Below are 18,849 nucleotides of genomic sequence, written 5' to 3' on the forward strand. Positions count from 1 at the left end.
CATCATCTTGGATCTTGTTACCAGTAATGAAGTTGGTCTGTAGGATACCAGGTTTCTAGGTGGTTAGTTTAGTTTTTATATGGGTATTAAATGGGATTTTTCCGGATTATTGGAAATCTATTGTACAGCCAGGACTGGTTGAAATGATTAGCCCCAGGCTTTCATTGCATTTGATCTTAGATGTTTGGGATCTTATCTGAGCCATATACATGAAAGTTTTTCATTTAACCTATTTCCCCTTCCATATTTTGAAAGGAGATGTGACAATTGTGTCTTGATCCATTTTTTTTTTATTTTTTTTTCAGAGATTTGTGTCTGCTAATGTGATTAGTGTCGTCCGCATAAGAAAGAGTAAGAGCTCAGTTGCGTGGATAAGCCGGCTCTGGCAGGTCATTCGTATATAGATTGTACAGAGTGGGGGCAAGGACTAACCCTTGCGGTACTCCAGCCTTCGGCACTAAGGTTGGGACAGACAGCCCCGCCACTTTATTCTTATTGTCCTGTCATCCAGGTAATTGTGAACGGCAGGGCAAAGTCGAAATTGTGGTACAATTTGTACTTAAGGCCTTCATGCTAGACAGTATCGAATGCCTTCTGTACATCCTTACAAACCAAAATGGCCTTTACCAGGGCGACCGTCCGGCTGTCTTTGAACCCACTGAGTGATCATGGAAATTACGTCGTCTGCACCGCGCCCCGTTCGAAAACCAAACTGGCAGTCCCTCAGCACATTCTCCGTATCCAGTTACCCGGTCAGGCGGCGGCAGAGGACGTGCTCAAACACGCCGGTATGAAAGGGGGGGGGGGGGGGGGCGGAGACGGGTTTCTGGGGTTTGGGAATGAGAACAGTATTTGAGGCCTTGAAACGTTGTGGGAAGTACCCAGAGGCTAGTAAGCTATTTTATAGTGTCGTCATGTGTGAGATTATGTTGTCTGCCATACATTTGAGTAGTTGTGCATCGATGCCTGAAAGGCTAGGGGATTTTAATTCTAAAGCCGAGATAACCCCCTTTACCTCCTCCAAAACGATGGGGCAGATAAGAGGATCATCTTCATCTAACTGAGAGAGATCAACAATCTCGTCGGGAATAAGGTCACTATAGCTATTCACGAAAGAGTTAACAGTGTGCAAGGTGCTAAAGCAATGTGGCCCTTGCACAGTATGGAGCTTAAAGACCTCACTCCATGCTGACGCCAGGTCAGCTAGGTGTTTGGGGGAGTGTGCAGAGTAGTTCAGAGGGTTGATGACCTTGGGTGGAGGCACAGAGCTGTTTTAACCTCCGTTGGCAAGAGACCGTCTTTTAAATCCTGGTAGCGGCTCAAAGTCAGGTCCCGGTTTCTGACTAGTTTTCTGATTGGTCGCCATCCCTTTGGCTATGGGCCAATGGGACCTTTCGCAGTGAGCGATTTGATACCAGACACCGCCAGATTTTGTAATTCTTGCCGGAAAATAAATACTTTTTTGGGCAAGTTTTATAAGCTTACAGAGGTGTATCGTTGTACATTATTGTGTCTGAAATTTAAGTCAATTAATTTCATGATTGCAAACGGCATATAGCATTGTTTGAGCCTCTATTTATAATTACAGATGATATTCGTAAAACAGCCTATAATTGTATCAAGCCAAGCAATTTGTCATTTTCTACCGACTTCAATGGACGTATACTGATATATACTTTCATTTGAATGCACCAAGCAATAGGCAAATCCATGTAATGTATAGAAAATATAATTTTGCATCGAAGACTTAATTTTTCCGGTACGATTACGGTTTGTCTTTCTCTTACTTTTTCTTGAATCTGACGTGCAGTCTGCCACGGCACACGTAAAATTAGTCATATTTGTTTGAAAATAGCTCCCAGCAGATCTAAGAGGCTATTGTTTACACAAACGTCGCTCACCTCGTACGTCCGCCACCACTGTTGTTATATTTCACCTCACTGATTATCTTCATATACAGGACGTGACAGTGATATCCATTATTTTTCAACACTCTCAGATAAAATGCACAAACAGAATTTAACATCCTCTTATTTTTACTGCTCATACTTACTTCAGTAAAAATAATTACCTATTTTTAGTTTTTTTTAATTTAATTAACAAAGCCTTATCACACACCAGTAAGTAAAAATTATAACATTAAGAGTCATGTTTTTAATTTTGAATACACTTATGCAGCAGTTTATATCGTTTTTTTTTTTTTTTTTAATATCGGTTTCCAAATTAGCTAAGTCACCCCTTTGCCTCGTGAAATCCGAGACAATTGAAAATTCTTGCGCTAATAGGAATCTACGAGCCTTACTGCGAAAGGTCCCATTGCGAGCGCTGGTAAGTGCGCGCACTTCCGCTCGCGTTGGTGACGTCATCAGTTCCGGCTCGGTCTGCATGGGAAACGGGTGTCTCAGGCACGGTCGATGTTGGCGGGTGGAGCCCCGCCACTACAATGGTGTGGGTCACCATGATTACGCGTGTGGATAGAGCGAATAAGAGTCAACGTTAAGTGGTATTTGGGAATATTAAGTAAGTTGCAAGCAACTAACGCAAGCAGCTCACTCACTTTTCACTGACCCTAGGTCGTAGGCCTGCGTCGTTTCTGCCCGGGTATACATAAATGCCCTATTTGAACAACAGCTGTCTTAAAATTGCCCTTATGAAGAATAATCGTTCCATTTAAGGAAAAAACAACAACAGAAATAAAATTATTTGTTTATCATCAAATTTATCAATAAATCATATTAAGTTTTTATGTAAAGGTAAACGTACTGTATTATATGTATAATTTACTTTACTTGGATATGTCTAGCAGACCTCTTCACAGTCACGGTGATCCGCCACTGTTACCATTCCTGGTGTCCAATTTCTTTAATTAAGGTCACTTGGTCTAGCATGGTGTTTGTCGACCGGCATCCAGCAGTGTATCCTGGTACAGGTGGTTCGTCTGGTACTGATGATAGGAATTTATCCAGTCCAGCCTTCAGTCTGTCCACTGTACAGTATAAGTTACATTACGCAAAAAATATACTGTTAGGCAGAGTGCGGGGTGATCTAATAGAAGTGTTCAAGTGGATCAAAGGCTATAACAAGGGTGATGCAAACAAGGTCATCATAATAAAACAACAGGGCAGGACTCGCAGTAAGGGTTTTAAACTGGACAAATTTAGATTTAAGAAGGAAATAGGCAAGAATTGGTTTACTATAAGGGTGGTCGATGAATGGAATAAACTTAGTAACCATGTAGTAAGCGCTGTAACCATCAGTTGTTTTAAAAAACGATTAGACAACTTTATGGATGGGGATGACAGGTGGTGATGGATACGGAGCTGCCTAGTGTAGGCCTTATGGTCTTTTGCAGTCTCCTTTATTCTTATGTAAAAATACACAACCTAACCTAAGTTATCTTTTATCACAAATATGTAAATAAGACATTTTGAACAATAGGGGTCCCAGTTTTGCCCTTTTGAAGAATAGGGACCCCAAATCAAATTGAACCCTATTCCGTTTTTTCAGTAGATGACAGTAGCATGAGAACGTAATGCAATTGATGATAAAATTGCATGTAAATTTAATTCTAATTTAATTTCGTCAGTATAATTATGTATATTATCTTGTCTCGTATTAGGAAATGTTAGATAGATATGATACATTCGTTATTTCTATTTCAGCAATCTTTTCCATACGTTCGCTACAGCAAGTTGTAGTGCTGTCGAGTTGGGACCTGGGAGTAGTTTACATCGGGGTATGCCGAGGAGGAAAAGTTATTATTCCTTGTACTACGTAGAATAGTAAAATTACAACGATGACTGCATTTGAAGGTTTGTTGCTGTTTAATGATAGTCTTATATTAAAGGCAAGGGATTCCATGATAAATATGCTTTGAGATGTTGTTTGTAATATTTTTTGCAATTTCATTGCTTCTCCCGGCGTCAGATTTTTTTCGTTGTCATGAATTTGGTTGTTTTAGAGGTCATTATTGTATTTATTCTGATAATCTGTCTTTAAGAGAGGGGTGACAGAAAGCCACACATTGTAGTCACCATAGCAATATAGATTTCATCTAGTCTACATCACTGTTGGTTCTGTTTTCTTACCTGGTCTGGTGGGCTTCCTAGCTACCCCCCACATCCAAATGAAGAGCAGCATGAATCCACACTGCTGATGTACCAGCAGAAATAATGGGTCACAGTAAATGCTCGATTTACCTGGTAAAATGAATTGTACTCTTTCGTTTGGACTTTTGGGGGGGTCCTGTGTAGCTATTTATCATGTTATCATGTATTATGTTTAATATACTGTTATTGTTGTTTCTGAGTATTATGATTATCATTTGTATTGTAATTGTATACTGTTATAGTTGTTTCTGATCGATATATATGTAGTTAATAAAAAAAATTCAACAGTAAATTTATAGAAGTGCACACCTAAGTGATATAGCCATAGAAAATTAATAATTTTGTAAAATTTTTTGTTCATGATGCATAATGCAATGTTTCTTAATGTGACGGTGCTCAAGTTTTGGTCTCAATATCCTGTGTGTTACGAACATTTTAGTAGTATTAGCAAATCTATAATAATGTTTGTGTCATATATGTACTAATTGGTATCACTCATGACTGTTTCTGGTCCCCTTAACCCCTACGCATGTTGTCTGTGTAACTTTGTGTAGAAAATCAGTCTAATGAGGACCACAATTGATATAAACTTGCATACTTTTTTGTTATCCTTGGCAATTGTAATTGTTATTTTGAACTATGTGTTCTTTTCATTATCTGCACTTCATGTATATTGATGCAATGCCAAATAAACTTACTATATTAGCTAGGTCAATATGAAAATGGAATTCCTGATATTTGAGCTGAAGTAGTTCTCATGGGATGGAAAAAGTCGCTATGAGTATAATGCAATTTGATTTATCCATCTAGCTGTCCTAGTTCTCGAGATATTGCATTTTGAATGGAATTAAATCGGGCCTATTTTGTCCGAGGAAATCGGGCCGAAACATGCGGTCTGACTGATCGCCGGTCAAACGTAAACAATGACAGTTTTTACTGACAGGCACAATTTTATATAAAAAATTAGCATATGGTTGCATTATTTGACCTATTTTCTATAAGATGTGTGATTTCCATGTAATTTGATCATATAATTACGTTTTTATCCTCTGCAAAATTACCCACCACAGCTACGAATACCGTAAAATTACATGAAAATCACACATTTTAAAGAAAATAATTTGAATAATTCAATTATATGCAAGGTATTACGCTAATAACCCAATAGTAACAAACTTAATAGTGTAGTTTGATCCATACCACCAGTGATCATAGATAGCGGGCAGGACGAATCGTAGCTGTGGTCCGTAATATTACGGAGGATGAAAACGTAACTTCTCTTCGATCAAATTACATGAAAATCACACATTTTAAAGGAAATATTTAAAATAATTCAACTATAAGTCTATTACACTAATAACATAATAGTAAGAAACTTAATAGAGTGAAGTTTGGTCCATATCACCAGTGATAGATAAGATGGCGGGATGGATGTTGATGTTGTTATCCGATAATCCGACCCGATAGAAAAAAAAAACTAATTTAAACAACCAATTTCTCAGCTCTACCGTAACATACTGACTTTATTTTGGTATTAGAATAATCCACGATACTATTAGTTTTGGTTCATTATGGTCAGTTGCCCGCACGATAAATTTGTTAGCTCATTTTTTACGTTGAAACATATACCAATTTTTAATCTACTGCTGAATGCAGGCTGCCATGTTTATCTAATGTTTTTATTGACCGACATGTAACATGATGTGAATGTTTGAAATTTATTACGATCGTAGTAAATACACTCACAACATTTTTAATAATTGAATTTCCCGCGGTATGTAAATTTGGCCGTTTGAACGGCGTGCGCATAAAATGACGCGCTATTGTGCTCGTCATCGACGGTGGCACCTCTGGTGGTGTTTGACCTACCTAACTATATCAATGTAATATGCATTTTTCTTGGCAAAATTAATTTAGAAAGTATCAAAAACTAATTTATAAACAAACGAGCCGATAGGGTAGATAGAAGTCATGGAGGGGTAGCATTATACTTACGGGAGGACTTAGCAGCAAACACAGAAGTTCTTACTGCTTTCTCAAACAACACAACAGAGTTACTAGCTGTACATGTAAAGAAGCTTGACCTATTCATTGCAACCCTGTATTGACCCCCAAACTGCCATCCCCCTACACTGAAGTCATATTTGCAGGTGATTTAAATTTACCAATAATAACCTGGCCCTCTAGGAATATACGAGGAGGAACAATAAATGAACAGAGGCAAGCAATGGAGTTGATCAGCCTAGCTGATCTAGCCTATCTCAAGCAATTCATTGAGGATCCAACAAGAGGCAACAACATACTTGATCTGTTATTCAGTAACAACTACGACCTGGTACATTCATATGAAGTTACCAAGACAACAATGTCTGATCACGGTCTTATCAAAGTTATGACAACACATTTTACTAAACAACAAATAGCTCAACAAAAGGCACACTTCTCTTGTTCCTCTCTCCATGACCTGAACTTCTTCAGCAGTCCAACTGGGCAACTCTTTTCCAAGACAAAGACACTGAAGGAGCCCTAGACATCTTACAGAGAAGATGCTTTGAAATCTGTAAAACAATGGTGCCTCCCAAACCAACAAATACCAAGAAACAAAGAAAAATTACCCCAAGAGACAGGAAAAACTTGATGAAGAGGAGAACAAAGCTAAGAGTCAAACTCCAAAAGACCATCCATCTACCAACCACCACCAACATCCAAAGAGAACTAGAGGAAATCGAGAGAAAACTCATTCAGTCCCACAAAGACCAGAGGGCTCAAGAAGAACTACGAGCTATCTCTAATATTCAAATAAATAGCAAGTTCTTTTACTCATATGCTAACAAGAAACTAAAGAGTACACCAACCATAGGACCACTTATAAATCCAGCTGGGGAACTCGAGAGCGACCCAACAAAAATGGCAGAGTTGCTCAAACTGCAATACGAGAGTGTGTTTAGCCAACCGAAAGACCATATGAAGGTAATCGATCCACACACCTTCTTCAACGAACCCCAGGTGACGCCACACCAATTATCTTCAGTAGATATCTCTACAGAAGAAATAATAGTGGCCATCAACAAGATCACACCAAATGCAGCAGCAGGACCAGATGGTTTCCATGCCCAACTGCTAAAGAACTGCAAACATCAACTAGCACTACCCCTGAAACTGCTATGGAATATGTCTCTTCAAGCAGGACATGTGCCACAAGCCCACAAATATGGCACAACCACCCCCATACACAAGGGGGGTAGCAAGGGCATTTCCAAAAACTACAGACCAGTGGTACTAACATCCTATTTAATGAAAATAATGGAAAGAGTAGTGCGGAAAGCAATCGTTAAATGTCTGGAAACCATAGAGGCATTTAACAATGGCCAACATAGATTCAGACAAGTACGCTCATGCCTCTCACAACTACTCGCCCACTATGATAGAATACTGGATGACACCAAAGATGGTGGACCATGGGATCCTTTTACACAAATTATGAGCGCTTGGAATATGCGGAGTCCTAGGTAAATGGCTACACAGCTTTTTATGTGATAGGAAACAGCGGGTCAATGTACAGGGAAATCCTTCACATGCAAGCAGTGTTATTAGCGGTGTTCCCCAAGGTACTGTACTGGGTCCCTTACTGTTCCTCATCATGATAGGGGACATAGACAGAGACCTTAAACACTACATCTACATCCTTCGCCGATGACACGCGAATGAAGATCTGTACACAACAAGATGCCGATAACCTACAGCAAGACCTTATTGAAATCCTGAGGTGGATAGAGGAGAACAACATGGCACTGAACGGAGACAAGTTTGAACTTTTACGCTATGGCCACCATCTGGATCTCAAGAACTCAACAAATTACTGTTGTGGCCAACAAGAGATCATTGCAAAGGATGTAGTGAAAGATCTGGGAGTGAGTATGAGCAGTGATGCCTCCTTCTATCATCACATAAACCAAACAACATTAAAAGCAAGGCATCTATCAGGGTGGATCCTATGTACCTTCCAGACAAGAAGTCCAAGATGTATGCTGACCCTGTGGAAATCATTAGTGTTACCACACCTAGAATACTGCTGCCAACTCTAGTCTCCCCAGAAAATATCAGAAATCACGGAGATTGAAGGGCCCCAAAGGACCTTTACCAGCAAAATACATGGGCTCCAGGAACTGTTTTCTCTTCAACGGCGCAGGGAACGCTACATCATCATCTACATCAGGAAGGTGCTAGAAAAGAGAGTGCCCAACGCTGGTATTCAAGTAACAATCCACCAAAGAAGAGGGAGGTTGTGTTATGTGAGGACCACTCCTGGATCAACACTGAGCATCAAGTCCAGAATTCATAACAGCTTCTCGTTCAGTGGGCCAAGATTGTTCAACTGCATCCTGTCTCAACTGAGAAACATAACAGGAGTGTCTCCAGACACCTTCAAAAAACATCTGGATATATGATTGGCCAAAATACCAGACCAGCCGCCAACACCAGGATGCACCAGCACCAACGCCAATCGACTAATGGATTGGACAACTGATGTGAGGGAGCTGCCTGGTCACAGTGGGACCCCAGTCTAGCTGCGTCGATCACTGACAGAAGTCATCTAAGTGTAAGTGGTGGGTGAATGATATGCCATGTTTGTTTTGATAGATGCAGAGGTCAAAGAAATGAAAGGATAAATTAGTCCATTCTGATCTAACCTAACCTACTTAACAAACCTACCTAACCTACACAACCTAAGCTGTATTTAGTAATGTAGTACCTGTAATTTTAAAGATCGCCTGGGTCGTTGTTGTCGTGTCATGGATGCTGATGGCCTGATTAAGTACTGTACTCGATCAGACTGCAGTTGTTGCATAGCCTGAAGGAAGCCCAGTTTTGTCTTTGTAACAGCACTTATTAACGTCACCTGGAGTTGAACACCTGGTGCACAAACATGAAAGCCATTGTCTTAACTGACATTGACTGGATTGGGGCATCTCAGTGCTATGTTCACAGCTTTGTTTGGTAGTATATTTGCTTTCAGGAATTTTTGTTGTTGTTGATTTCTTCTATGAAAAATGTATATTACATTGATTTTTTATAATTTACAAAATAATTTTCTAATGCTATATCACATAGGTGTGCACTTCTTAAAAAACAAAATACCAATTCAATTTAAAAATGTGTAGTAAACATAATTGTTATCAGTTGCCTACTTCACAGCTATGCAAAACCCCTGGTCCATTAGGGGTAGATCAAGTGTTTCTTTGGGGATCCAATATACTTATTTATCATGTTGTATAGAATTTGTTATGGCTTATATACTCTTTTTGCTGTTTCATATTGATAGATATGTACATACATACATATACCAAGGCTTTTTCCCCCTTCCAAGGGAGGTAGCCAAAAAGGGAAAGGCATAAAAACACTCCCACCCATTTCATCCCTAAATACACTCCACACCCCTCCCACCCTTCCTCTCATCTGAGCACCTCCTGGATGACGGGTCATCCCTGCACCCTGCCCACCGCCTTGGGTCAGAAGCAGTGTCGCAAGACACAGTACATCCACAGCAAGGCCGCTTCATTTAATCGGCGACCCCCCCTCTCCGTCCCCCTTTGCATATAAGGCGAGGACGGGGAGAAATCCCTTCGGGCTGCGTCAAAATTTACTCACACATACTACCCCGCCCCTTCCTCCTCATGCAGTCACAACATCATCCATATACAACCATTCTCCACTCACCTCTGTCTTCCGTCCTCTCCCTTCCTTCCTCAACAGACATTCCCCTCTTCCCCAAAGCCCCCTTCACCCCATCCATCCACCTCATCCTAGGACATCCCCTCATGTTCACTCCCTCCACATCTGCCTTCCATACCTCTTTTACTAGTCTTTCTTCACTCATTCTTTCCATGTGTCCAAACCATCCTAATATTCTTTCATCAACCCTATCTCCCAAATCCTTTTTCACCCCTGTTCTCCTCCTCACCTCCTCATTTCTCACTCTATCCAGCCTAGTAACCCCCACCATACTTCTCAGACACCTCATCTCAAATACATTCAAACTACTCCTCTCTTCTTCTCTTATGTACTGATACTGACTTTATAAAGATTTATATTTATGAATTTGTAGTAAACCAAATTAAATTTTAAGATGCATGTGTATGGCAAATGAAGCTAATTGTTAAACTTTGAAATAAAAACTTTTGAAAATATAAATGACTAAACTTAAAAAAAAAATTGTATGTAATGCCTTCGGTAGAGTATTAGGTTCATCCTAACCTAATGCAACCTAAGTACCTAATATATATATATATATATTTTTTTTCCTCCTCTCCTTTCTCCTCCTTCCCTCTCCTTCCTTCTCATTGTACACCTCTTCCTCCTCTTTTATCCCCCTTCCTCCTCTTTTATCCCCCTTCCTCCTCATCCTCATCCCTCCTCCTTTCTCCTCCTCATTTCCTCGGGGGATACTGTTCCTTTGGAACCTTTCCATTGCTTCATTGACCCCATTTGAAGGTACAAATCAGTATCTATTGAATACAGTTCAGTGATTATATAACTTTTTTTTTTTTTTTTATGGACTCAAGGAAGTTATGTGAGGACTGTTTTGGATTTTATATTTTATTTCTTTCCTAATTCAGAGATGGGTGTGATGCCAGAAATTGCGAAGGCAGTAGAGGAAATGGACTGGACGTAAGTAGACACGTTGATAGTAAATAGTTACATAAATGCCCTGTCATTTCCCTCTCCCATTACAAGTCATTTTCCTAGTTCCTCTTGCTGCCACAATCAATCCCAAACCTCCATGCAGTCAATACTTCATAAGAGTAATTGAGGAGAAACAATGTGGCTTTAGGAAAGACTGTATGTGAATAATGTTTGTGTGGTAAGGCAGATATGCAAGAACTTTTTAATATTATTATTACAAAATGTTTGAGAGGGTAGAGTGCCGGAGGACTGGAGGAGTGCCTGTATAGTTCCACTTTACAAGGGAAAAGGGGACATGTGAGTAGTAGTTTAAGAGGGATTAGCTTGTTAAGTGTAGTTGGGAAAGCAGGAGGGTCTTGAGTGGATTGGGAGAAGAACAGAGGGAGTAATTGGTGAGGAACAGTGTGGGTTTAGGACAGGTAGGGGTTGCGTAGATCAGATTTTTGTGATAAGACATGTGAGAAAGTATAGGAAAAGGTAAGGATTTTTTGGGGCTTTTATTGATCAGGAAAAGTCTTATGACAAGGTAGACAGGAAGGGACTGTTGCAAATATATGGGATAGGAAACCTGTTAAGAGCAGTCAAGAGCTTTTACGAGAGTAGTAGAGCATGTGTTAGGATTAGAAGTGGAGAGAGTGGTTAGAGGTAAAGGTGGGACTTTGTCACAGATGTGTTGTGTTGCCCTGGCTGTTCAATTTATACATGGATAGGGTGGTGCGAGAGGTAAATGGAAGGGTAGTGGGTCAGGGATTGGAGATGGTTAAAGAAAATGGAGAAAAGTGGGAGATAAGCCAGCTGTTGTTTGCTGACAGCACTGCTCTTGTAGCAGGATCAGAGGAGGGATTGAGGAAGTTTGGGAAGGTGTGTGAAAGAAGGAAGTTGAAGATAAATGTGGGTAAAAGCAAGGTGATGGACATGGGGTGAGGGTGGCAGTTAGTTAGAGGTGAGATTTAAAGGAGAGAGGCTAGAGGAGGTGGATAGTTTTAAATAATTATGGGGAGTATGTGTGAGAAATAAATTGATGCAGCCCAAAGGGATTTCTCCCCATCTTTTCTGCATGAGGAGATGGAGAGGGGGGGTTGCCAATTTAATGAAGCAGCCTTTCTGTGTGTGTGCTGTGTCTTGCGACATTGCCTCTGACCCAGGGCAGTGAGCAAGATGCAGAGATGACCCATCATCCAGGAGGTGCCAAGATAAGAGGGTGGAGGGAATTAGAGTATGTTAGGGATGGAATGGGTGGGAGTGGTTTTTATGCCTTTGTCTTTTGGCTACCTCCCATATAAGGGAAAAATGCCTTTGGTATGTGTATTATTATTATTATTATTATTATTATTTTTTTTTTTTTTTTTTTTTTTTTTTTTTTTTTTTTTTTTTTTTTTTTTTTTCCTCCAGATGGAGAGATGATAGTGAAAGAGAAGGCAGTAAGGGGAAGGGAAGATGGGCAGAATATTTTAGGGAGTCGCTAAATGTGAAGGAGGGAAAGATAGCTGCAGTGGGAAATGCTTAGAAAATAACCGTGATGAGTGAGGAAAATGGAGGAGAAATAAGGAAGGATGAAGTGAAGGCAGTTGTTATGATGAAAGCAGGTAAGGCACCTGGTCTGGATGGATGCCATGCAGTATTTAATGTTTGCTGGAGAGAGGGTAGAATGCCGGAGGACTGGAGGAGTCTGTATAGTTCCACTTTACAAGGGAAAAGGGGACAAGTGTGAATGTAGTAGTTTCAGAGGGATTAGCTTGGTAAGTGTAGTTGAGAAGGCTTATGGGAGGATCTTGATTGAGAGGAATAGGAGAGGAACAGAGGGAGTAATTAGTGAGGAACAGTGTGGATTTAGGACGGGTAGAGGTTGTGTAGATCAGATTTTTGTGGTAAGACAGATATGCGAGAAAGCTATAGGAAAGGGGAAGGATGTTTTTTTGGCCTTTATGGACCTGGAAAAGGCTTACGACAGGGTAGACAGAAAGGCATTGTGGGAGGTTATGCGGATATACAGGATAGGAGGAAAGCTTCTAGGAGCTGTCAAGAGTTTTTATGAGAGTAGTAGAGTTTTTTCTTGTGTCAGGATTAGAAATGGAGAGAGTGAGTGGTTCGAGGTAAAGGTGGGACTTCGTCAAGGATGCGTTTTGTCGCCCTGGCTGTTCAACTTATACATGGATGGGGTAGTGCGAGAGGTAAATGCAAGGGTAGTGGGTCAGGGATTGGAGATGGTTAAGGGGACCGGCTGGTCAAGAATCGATGAAAATTGGGAAAAAAATGAAAAACTGGGGAAATTTTTCTACATCTGTGTATGGCAATCGACAGTCTGTATGCGGAGTATGTAATCAAAATTCGCCTTATTTTCGTAGTTATGACAAATAAACCCCCTCCTCTCCCCAACTCGACCCCATCTCGGCCCTATGATACGTATTGGTCAGTACAATATACAGGTAAACGTCGACTTACGATGGCATTAGGTTTCGATAGAGCCATCGTAAGACGATTTCATCGTAAGTCGATCCCCAATTTGTGTATCACTCTGTTCCGTGGTCACTGTACCTAGCCTACCTGTATATTAACCACCAGAGATACTGAATATAGCCTATTAAACATGTACAGTAGTTTATTTAATTATTTTTATCCTTTTTACCATATTCAAACACTATAATATGTATTTTTAGTACGAAACTTAAATCTCGCGGGCAGCAGCCAATGCCAGCCGTACGACGTGACGTAATAATACTCGCATCATAAAATATAGTCACCGCTTATATCGATCGTTCTCTCTTTCACCCGCGAATTTTGAAAACCACAGAGAATGGGATTCAGGGCACATTTGAGAGAATGTAAAAACACAGGGGCGACTACAATAAATATAATCAAGACGCCGATATGGCAGCGTCGCGAATCCACTTGCTCCTCATGACGCCTACGTGTGCGGCACCGTATGGAAAGGGTCAAATTATCATATCGTCGTCGTCGTCATCATCGTCATCGTAAAGTCGAACAATCGTAAGTCACGGCCATCGTAAGTCGACGTTTACCTGTACAGTCGAACCTCGAAACCCCGGACCCCGAATGCCCGGACCCTCGTATGACCGGTCAAAATGAACAAAGGGCAGACTTTTCAAGCAAAGTTCCCTATTTGTCCAGTAGGTGGCAGCGACGGCCGTACACGTGTACTCAAACCCGGCCCAGTCAAGCCGCCACCAGGGCTGCCGTTTCGTATATTTTTGTACCAAAGCGTAGTAAAATAGCGGCATGTGGCAACAGCACAAGGACACAAGGAAATTTTTCCTACATATCAGCGGGCTATTAAAAACGTTCAAAAACTCACTTTTGTTTAAAAATCATAGAACTACTGTAGTTATCAAATAATAAATGGTACATCAAAATATGACTTTTATTGGTAATTGTGTTACTTATAAAATATTATACCCCAAAAGATACGTTTTTGCCATGTAGAAAAAAAAATTATGCTAAAGTTTCAGCTTTCTTTTAGTGATAATAATATAAAAAAAGAAATAATTTTTATATCGTACTGAATATGTTAGGGCATGGGGGCCTGATATACATTCAAGAATAAAAAAACTAGAACCAACATTTTGTCTAAGTTTGACAAGTATATCTTGCTATGAAAGTCTGCACACTCCCGAGAAAAATGTATGCCCCGGTATGGCAACACTCCCATTCCACACGGCAGTGTAGAAAACGTGGCAACCCTGGCCGCCACCACTGTCCCACGTGCATACCTTCTGATATGTACAGTGTACGGAATAAAAAATACAGTACCGTATATACTCGTCTATAGGTCGAAATCTTAAGGAATTTTTTTTAGGCCAAAACCTAGGGGTCGACCTATACACAAGTAATAATCTTGTTAGGTTGAAATCCAGACATGACAAGAAAGGCTAGGAAGAACTCTTACCTTTTCTTTAGGTTCAGAAATCAAAATATTTACCTACTAGATACTACCAGTAAACAATGGGGACATAAAATACACAGTACGTACCAAAACATGTGAAATTCCTTCTAGATACAGTAACCCCATACTGTGGTTTTACCTGTTTGTTAAAATTTTTAGCACAGGCAAGCTTATTATATCATGTATACTATCATAGTACCCATAGTTGTTTAAAAAAATAATAAAATGCTGTGATATTCTTAAATTTAGCTTTCTTTATGGTATATATTATTGTTACCATTACCAAAACAATGCATGGATCTCACCATCACGAAAACAAACTGTTCAGTATTGCCAGCTTGTTACTGTTATCAGATATTTTACCATAGGGTAGCAGAAAAAATGTAAGGCACATTTTTTTTTTTTTTTTATTGACGGATACAAAAGTTTTTGTGCATTAAATGTAAACATAATTGAAAGGAGATGTCTTGTTGTGCTGTCCTGCTGCACAACAAGACGTCTCGTGTTGCCAACCAGTGACGTTGCCACCAACCTGACACATATTTTAAGAACCACCAATTTGAAAGTTGTGTGCCAGACAAGCAGGACGATAAAAGACATCACGAAGACAAAGATACACAACAACCAAACACCGGGCACCAAAGCTGGTGTTTATCGTATTCTGTGTTCAGGATGTGATGAAGTTTACATCGGAGAAACGTCACGCGACCTGAATACACGAATACGTGAACACCGTTACGACGTTAGGCATGATGTCACCACCAATGCATGTGTGACACATAGAAACAAGGAAAACCATCTTATGGACTGGAAGAATGCAGAGCTGCTGATACGAGAACCATACAAAATCCACAGGAAGTGTTTAGAAGCAGCGATCATTCAAGGAACGAACACACTATTGAACAAAATAGGGGCATGTTCAACATCTCGCCCCACATAATTCCCCTAATACCCATGGCCAGCAATTTTTTTTTAAATATTTAAACCACCCTTTGTGAACATTTTGCCCCCGACTGTTTGGGCCAGCATTCTCAACCATTTCCTGTGTTCAGTCCCCCTCCTCCTCCTCCTCTCCCTTCCCCCCTACTTCTTTTCCCTCCCCGTTCCCTCCTTTCCCCTTATTTAATCTCAAGCATATATATCTCAACTTGTACTTGAAAAGGCTGTAATAAGTGAAACGTCGTACAAATAAAGGCTCCATCCTCATATGGTGTTTAACTCGTCAGTCTTGTCGGCAACTGCTACTTTCATGAAAAAAAAAAAAAAAAATTGGTAATCTGTTCAAGTTTTTCACTCTGCTGAAATGGCAACTTCAGTGAAACTTATTAGATATTAAAATCAGTGAACTTGAAAAAAACAAACCAAAATACATCAGAATTAATGAAGTGAAAAACCATAATAATCAATTGCTATACCAGGCAAGCCACGCCATTTCAAAGCATTAAGACAGTGGAATGCTCACAGCATCAAAACAAAAACAAGCCACTCGACCTATACATGAGGTATATGGAAAATTCCAGATTTTTTGGCTAAAAATGGGGGGGTCGACCTTTACACGAGATCGACCTATAGACGAGTATATACGGTACACTGTATATACAGTACATTTACATGCCTGTATTACAGTTATTATTACAGAATTATTAGTATTATAGCATTATTACAGTATTGTTATTATTACAGTATTAGAGTATTATTCTTATGTTTTTCTATGCCATATCATACATTACCTATACCAGGGGTTCCCAAAGTGGGTTCCGTGAAGCTAGGCCAGGGGTTCCGTAGGTCGTAAGCTAAAGTTCACCAGACATGCAAAGAGTGTTGCACTGATGAGCGCACATCAGAGCTTTAACTTTGGAAACATGATACTTCCTTATATTTTCCATTCAAATACCTCATCTCCTTAACTTGAGGAAATTTTATTAAAAAATATGATTAAAAGGCAGTAGACTTCTTCATTAGAGGAAATTCCTTAAAATTAAAAGTTGAAAGAAAATGGAAATCCATAATATTAAAAATTCCTCAGAACTGAGAATCCTGCCGTACAGCTAACTCCAGAGTTGCCATTTGGTATTCTCAATACCAAATTTTGAACAATTTTGGTATTGGAAATTTAGTTTGGTATTGGAAAGTGCAATTTGGATACCAAATTTAATTTCAATGTAATTTGGTTTTGTAATTTTGGAAACCCTTTTTTTAATTAATTTTTATACATTATGTTTGGTGTTATGCTCTGAGAAAGATCTGGCAACCCTGGCTAACTCTCTCTCGGGTTTTTTTTTTCACACTTCAGTTAGCACCAACTCTTGTACGGTGGATAAGTTTTGCTCTGTTGTATCCTGAGTGTATGTTATTGTTCGCTCTTTGTCAACGAGTTTATTCTTATATATTTTAGTTACTATTTCCCAAGTTCTTCAATGGATCGATGGTTAAAAAAAACTGGAATTCGCAAAGAGGCTGGAATTACTGGAAATGAAGAAAGTAAAGCAATATCATCTGTGGAAGATACAGAGGTTTCTGAACCTGCAGCACAACCGTCGACAACTACTAGGCCTAATTTGACTAATGTGCAAAATATAAAATCTGCTTCCTTTTGTTCTAAACAGCAGCCAGCAAAGAAAAAGCGTAAGTATGATCCTCGGTATTTGTCATATGGCTTTACTAGAATTGGTGATGAAGAAGCCCCAGACGCTATTTGCATACTTTGTGACACAATATTAGCTAACAGTTAGTTGGCACCAGCTAAGTTACAAAGACATATGGAAACAAAGCATAGTACTTTTAAAGGTAAATATATTTTGTATAGACACGGTAAAGGAAACATGGACTGGAGGTGAAGCTTTATTCCTGACGTTTCGTCATGGGCTTCTTCCTGCGTGCCTACAGGATATGCAGCGAGGAATTCCTGGAGGAGGAAATCGAATACATCATCGCGGCCTTCTTGAAGCTTGGCTACCCCAAGGGCTTAATCCTGAGCTTAAGACGAAGAGCGGAAGAAATAATCCACACAAGCAGGTTAAGAGAAGGCAACGCCACCACAAAAACATCATACATGGCGCTTCCTAACTCTGAGAAGGTAGGAGACATTATTAGAATGCTCAGGAGCACGGAAGTTAAAGCAGCCGTAACATCGGGAACGAAGATTGGTGACATGATAAAAAGCGGGACTAAGATGAGGGGGAGAGAAGACAGCGTCGTATATAAGATCCCATGCACATCATGCGATAAAGCATACTACGGAGAGACTAAGAGGGGCCTTAACACTAGAATCAGGGAGCATAAGGCCGACCTCCGTCACCATAGACTCACCAACGCAATGGTGGTGCATGTTGACGATTCTGGGCACCTCCCACAATGGAATCGAGCCGAGATTCTACACGAAGGTATGGATAAGAAGGTCAGAAAATCTATAGAAGCTGCGTACATCACCACTCGTCCGAATATCAACAATAAGGCTGGGAGCTTCACCTGGGCCAAATCTTCAGCTAATATAGCGCTTCGTGATTGGCTGTCTCAGCGGGCCAATCAGGACGCAGCGCTATACGTTCGCACACCCCCTTGAGCCATAAGGCGGGTTTATAATCTCTGTATGTTTCTAGTATGCTCATTCCTTTGAGAAAGTCGTTAGACGAAACGTCAGGAATAAAGCTTCACCTCCAGTCCATGTTTCCTTTACCGTGTCTATACAACTTGTTCACATGGATTTTCATGAAGATATTTCTTTTTTCGAAAGAGAACTTGAGATCTAAAAGTGTCTTGTTAAAAAAATTAAAAACAGAAAATGAATGCAACAGAAGCATCATATAAAGCAAGTTACCACATTTCTCTTCATGGTGAAGCACATACTATTGGCGAATCGCTTATAAAACCTATATTGAAAGATGTAGTATCCTGTGTCTGTTCAAAAGGTTGAAGCTATATCTCTTTCTAACAATACGGTGTCAATACATATTACAGATATTGCTGATGACATTGAAAATGAACTTATTTCACGATTACATACGTGTGATGCTTACGCATTGCAAATGGATAAGTCTACAGATGTGGCTGGGCTAGCAATTTTACTTGTGTTTGTCAGATACGATTTTGAAGAAAAAAAATTGAGGACATTATCCTTTTTTGTAAAAGTTTAGAGCTGCATACCACAGGAAAATA

General features: G+C 39.9%; 1 protein-coding gene across 2 annotated transcripts in view; it reads left to right on the forward strand.

Moving 5' to 3' along the window:
* Positions 1-3,671: 3,671 nt before the first annotated feature.
* Positions 3,672-18,849, forward strand: part of LOC143017896 (ATP-dependent RNA helicase Ddx1-like) — an 88,968-nt gene continuing 73,790 nt past the window's right edge. Inside the window, exons 1-2 of one of the 2 annotated variants that reach the window (XM_076172935.1) lie at positions 3,672-3,812; positions 10,727-10,778. In XM_076172935.1, the coding sequence (XP_076029050.1) occupies positions 3,797-3,812; positions 10,727-10,778 (68 nt within the window). In that variant the 5' untranslated portion in view covers positions 3,672-3,796. Of the gene's footprint in view, positions 4,203-10,726; positions 10,779-18,849 lie in introns of both variants that reach the window. The other variant, XM_076172936.1, reaches the window with a different exon arrangement.

This window comes from Oratosquilla oratoria, chromosome 33 (genome assembly GCF_046742065.1).
Source record: "Oratosquilla oratoria isolate Oo_2021 chromosome 33, ASM4674206v1, whole genome shotgun sequence".
NCBI lineage: Eukaryota > Metazoa > Arthropoda > Malacostraca > Stomatopoda > Squillidae > Oratosquilla > Oratosquilla oratoria.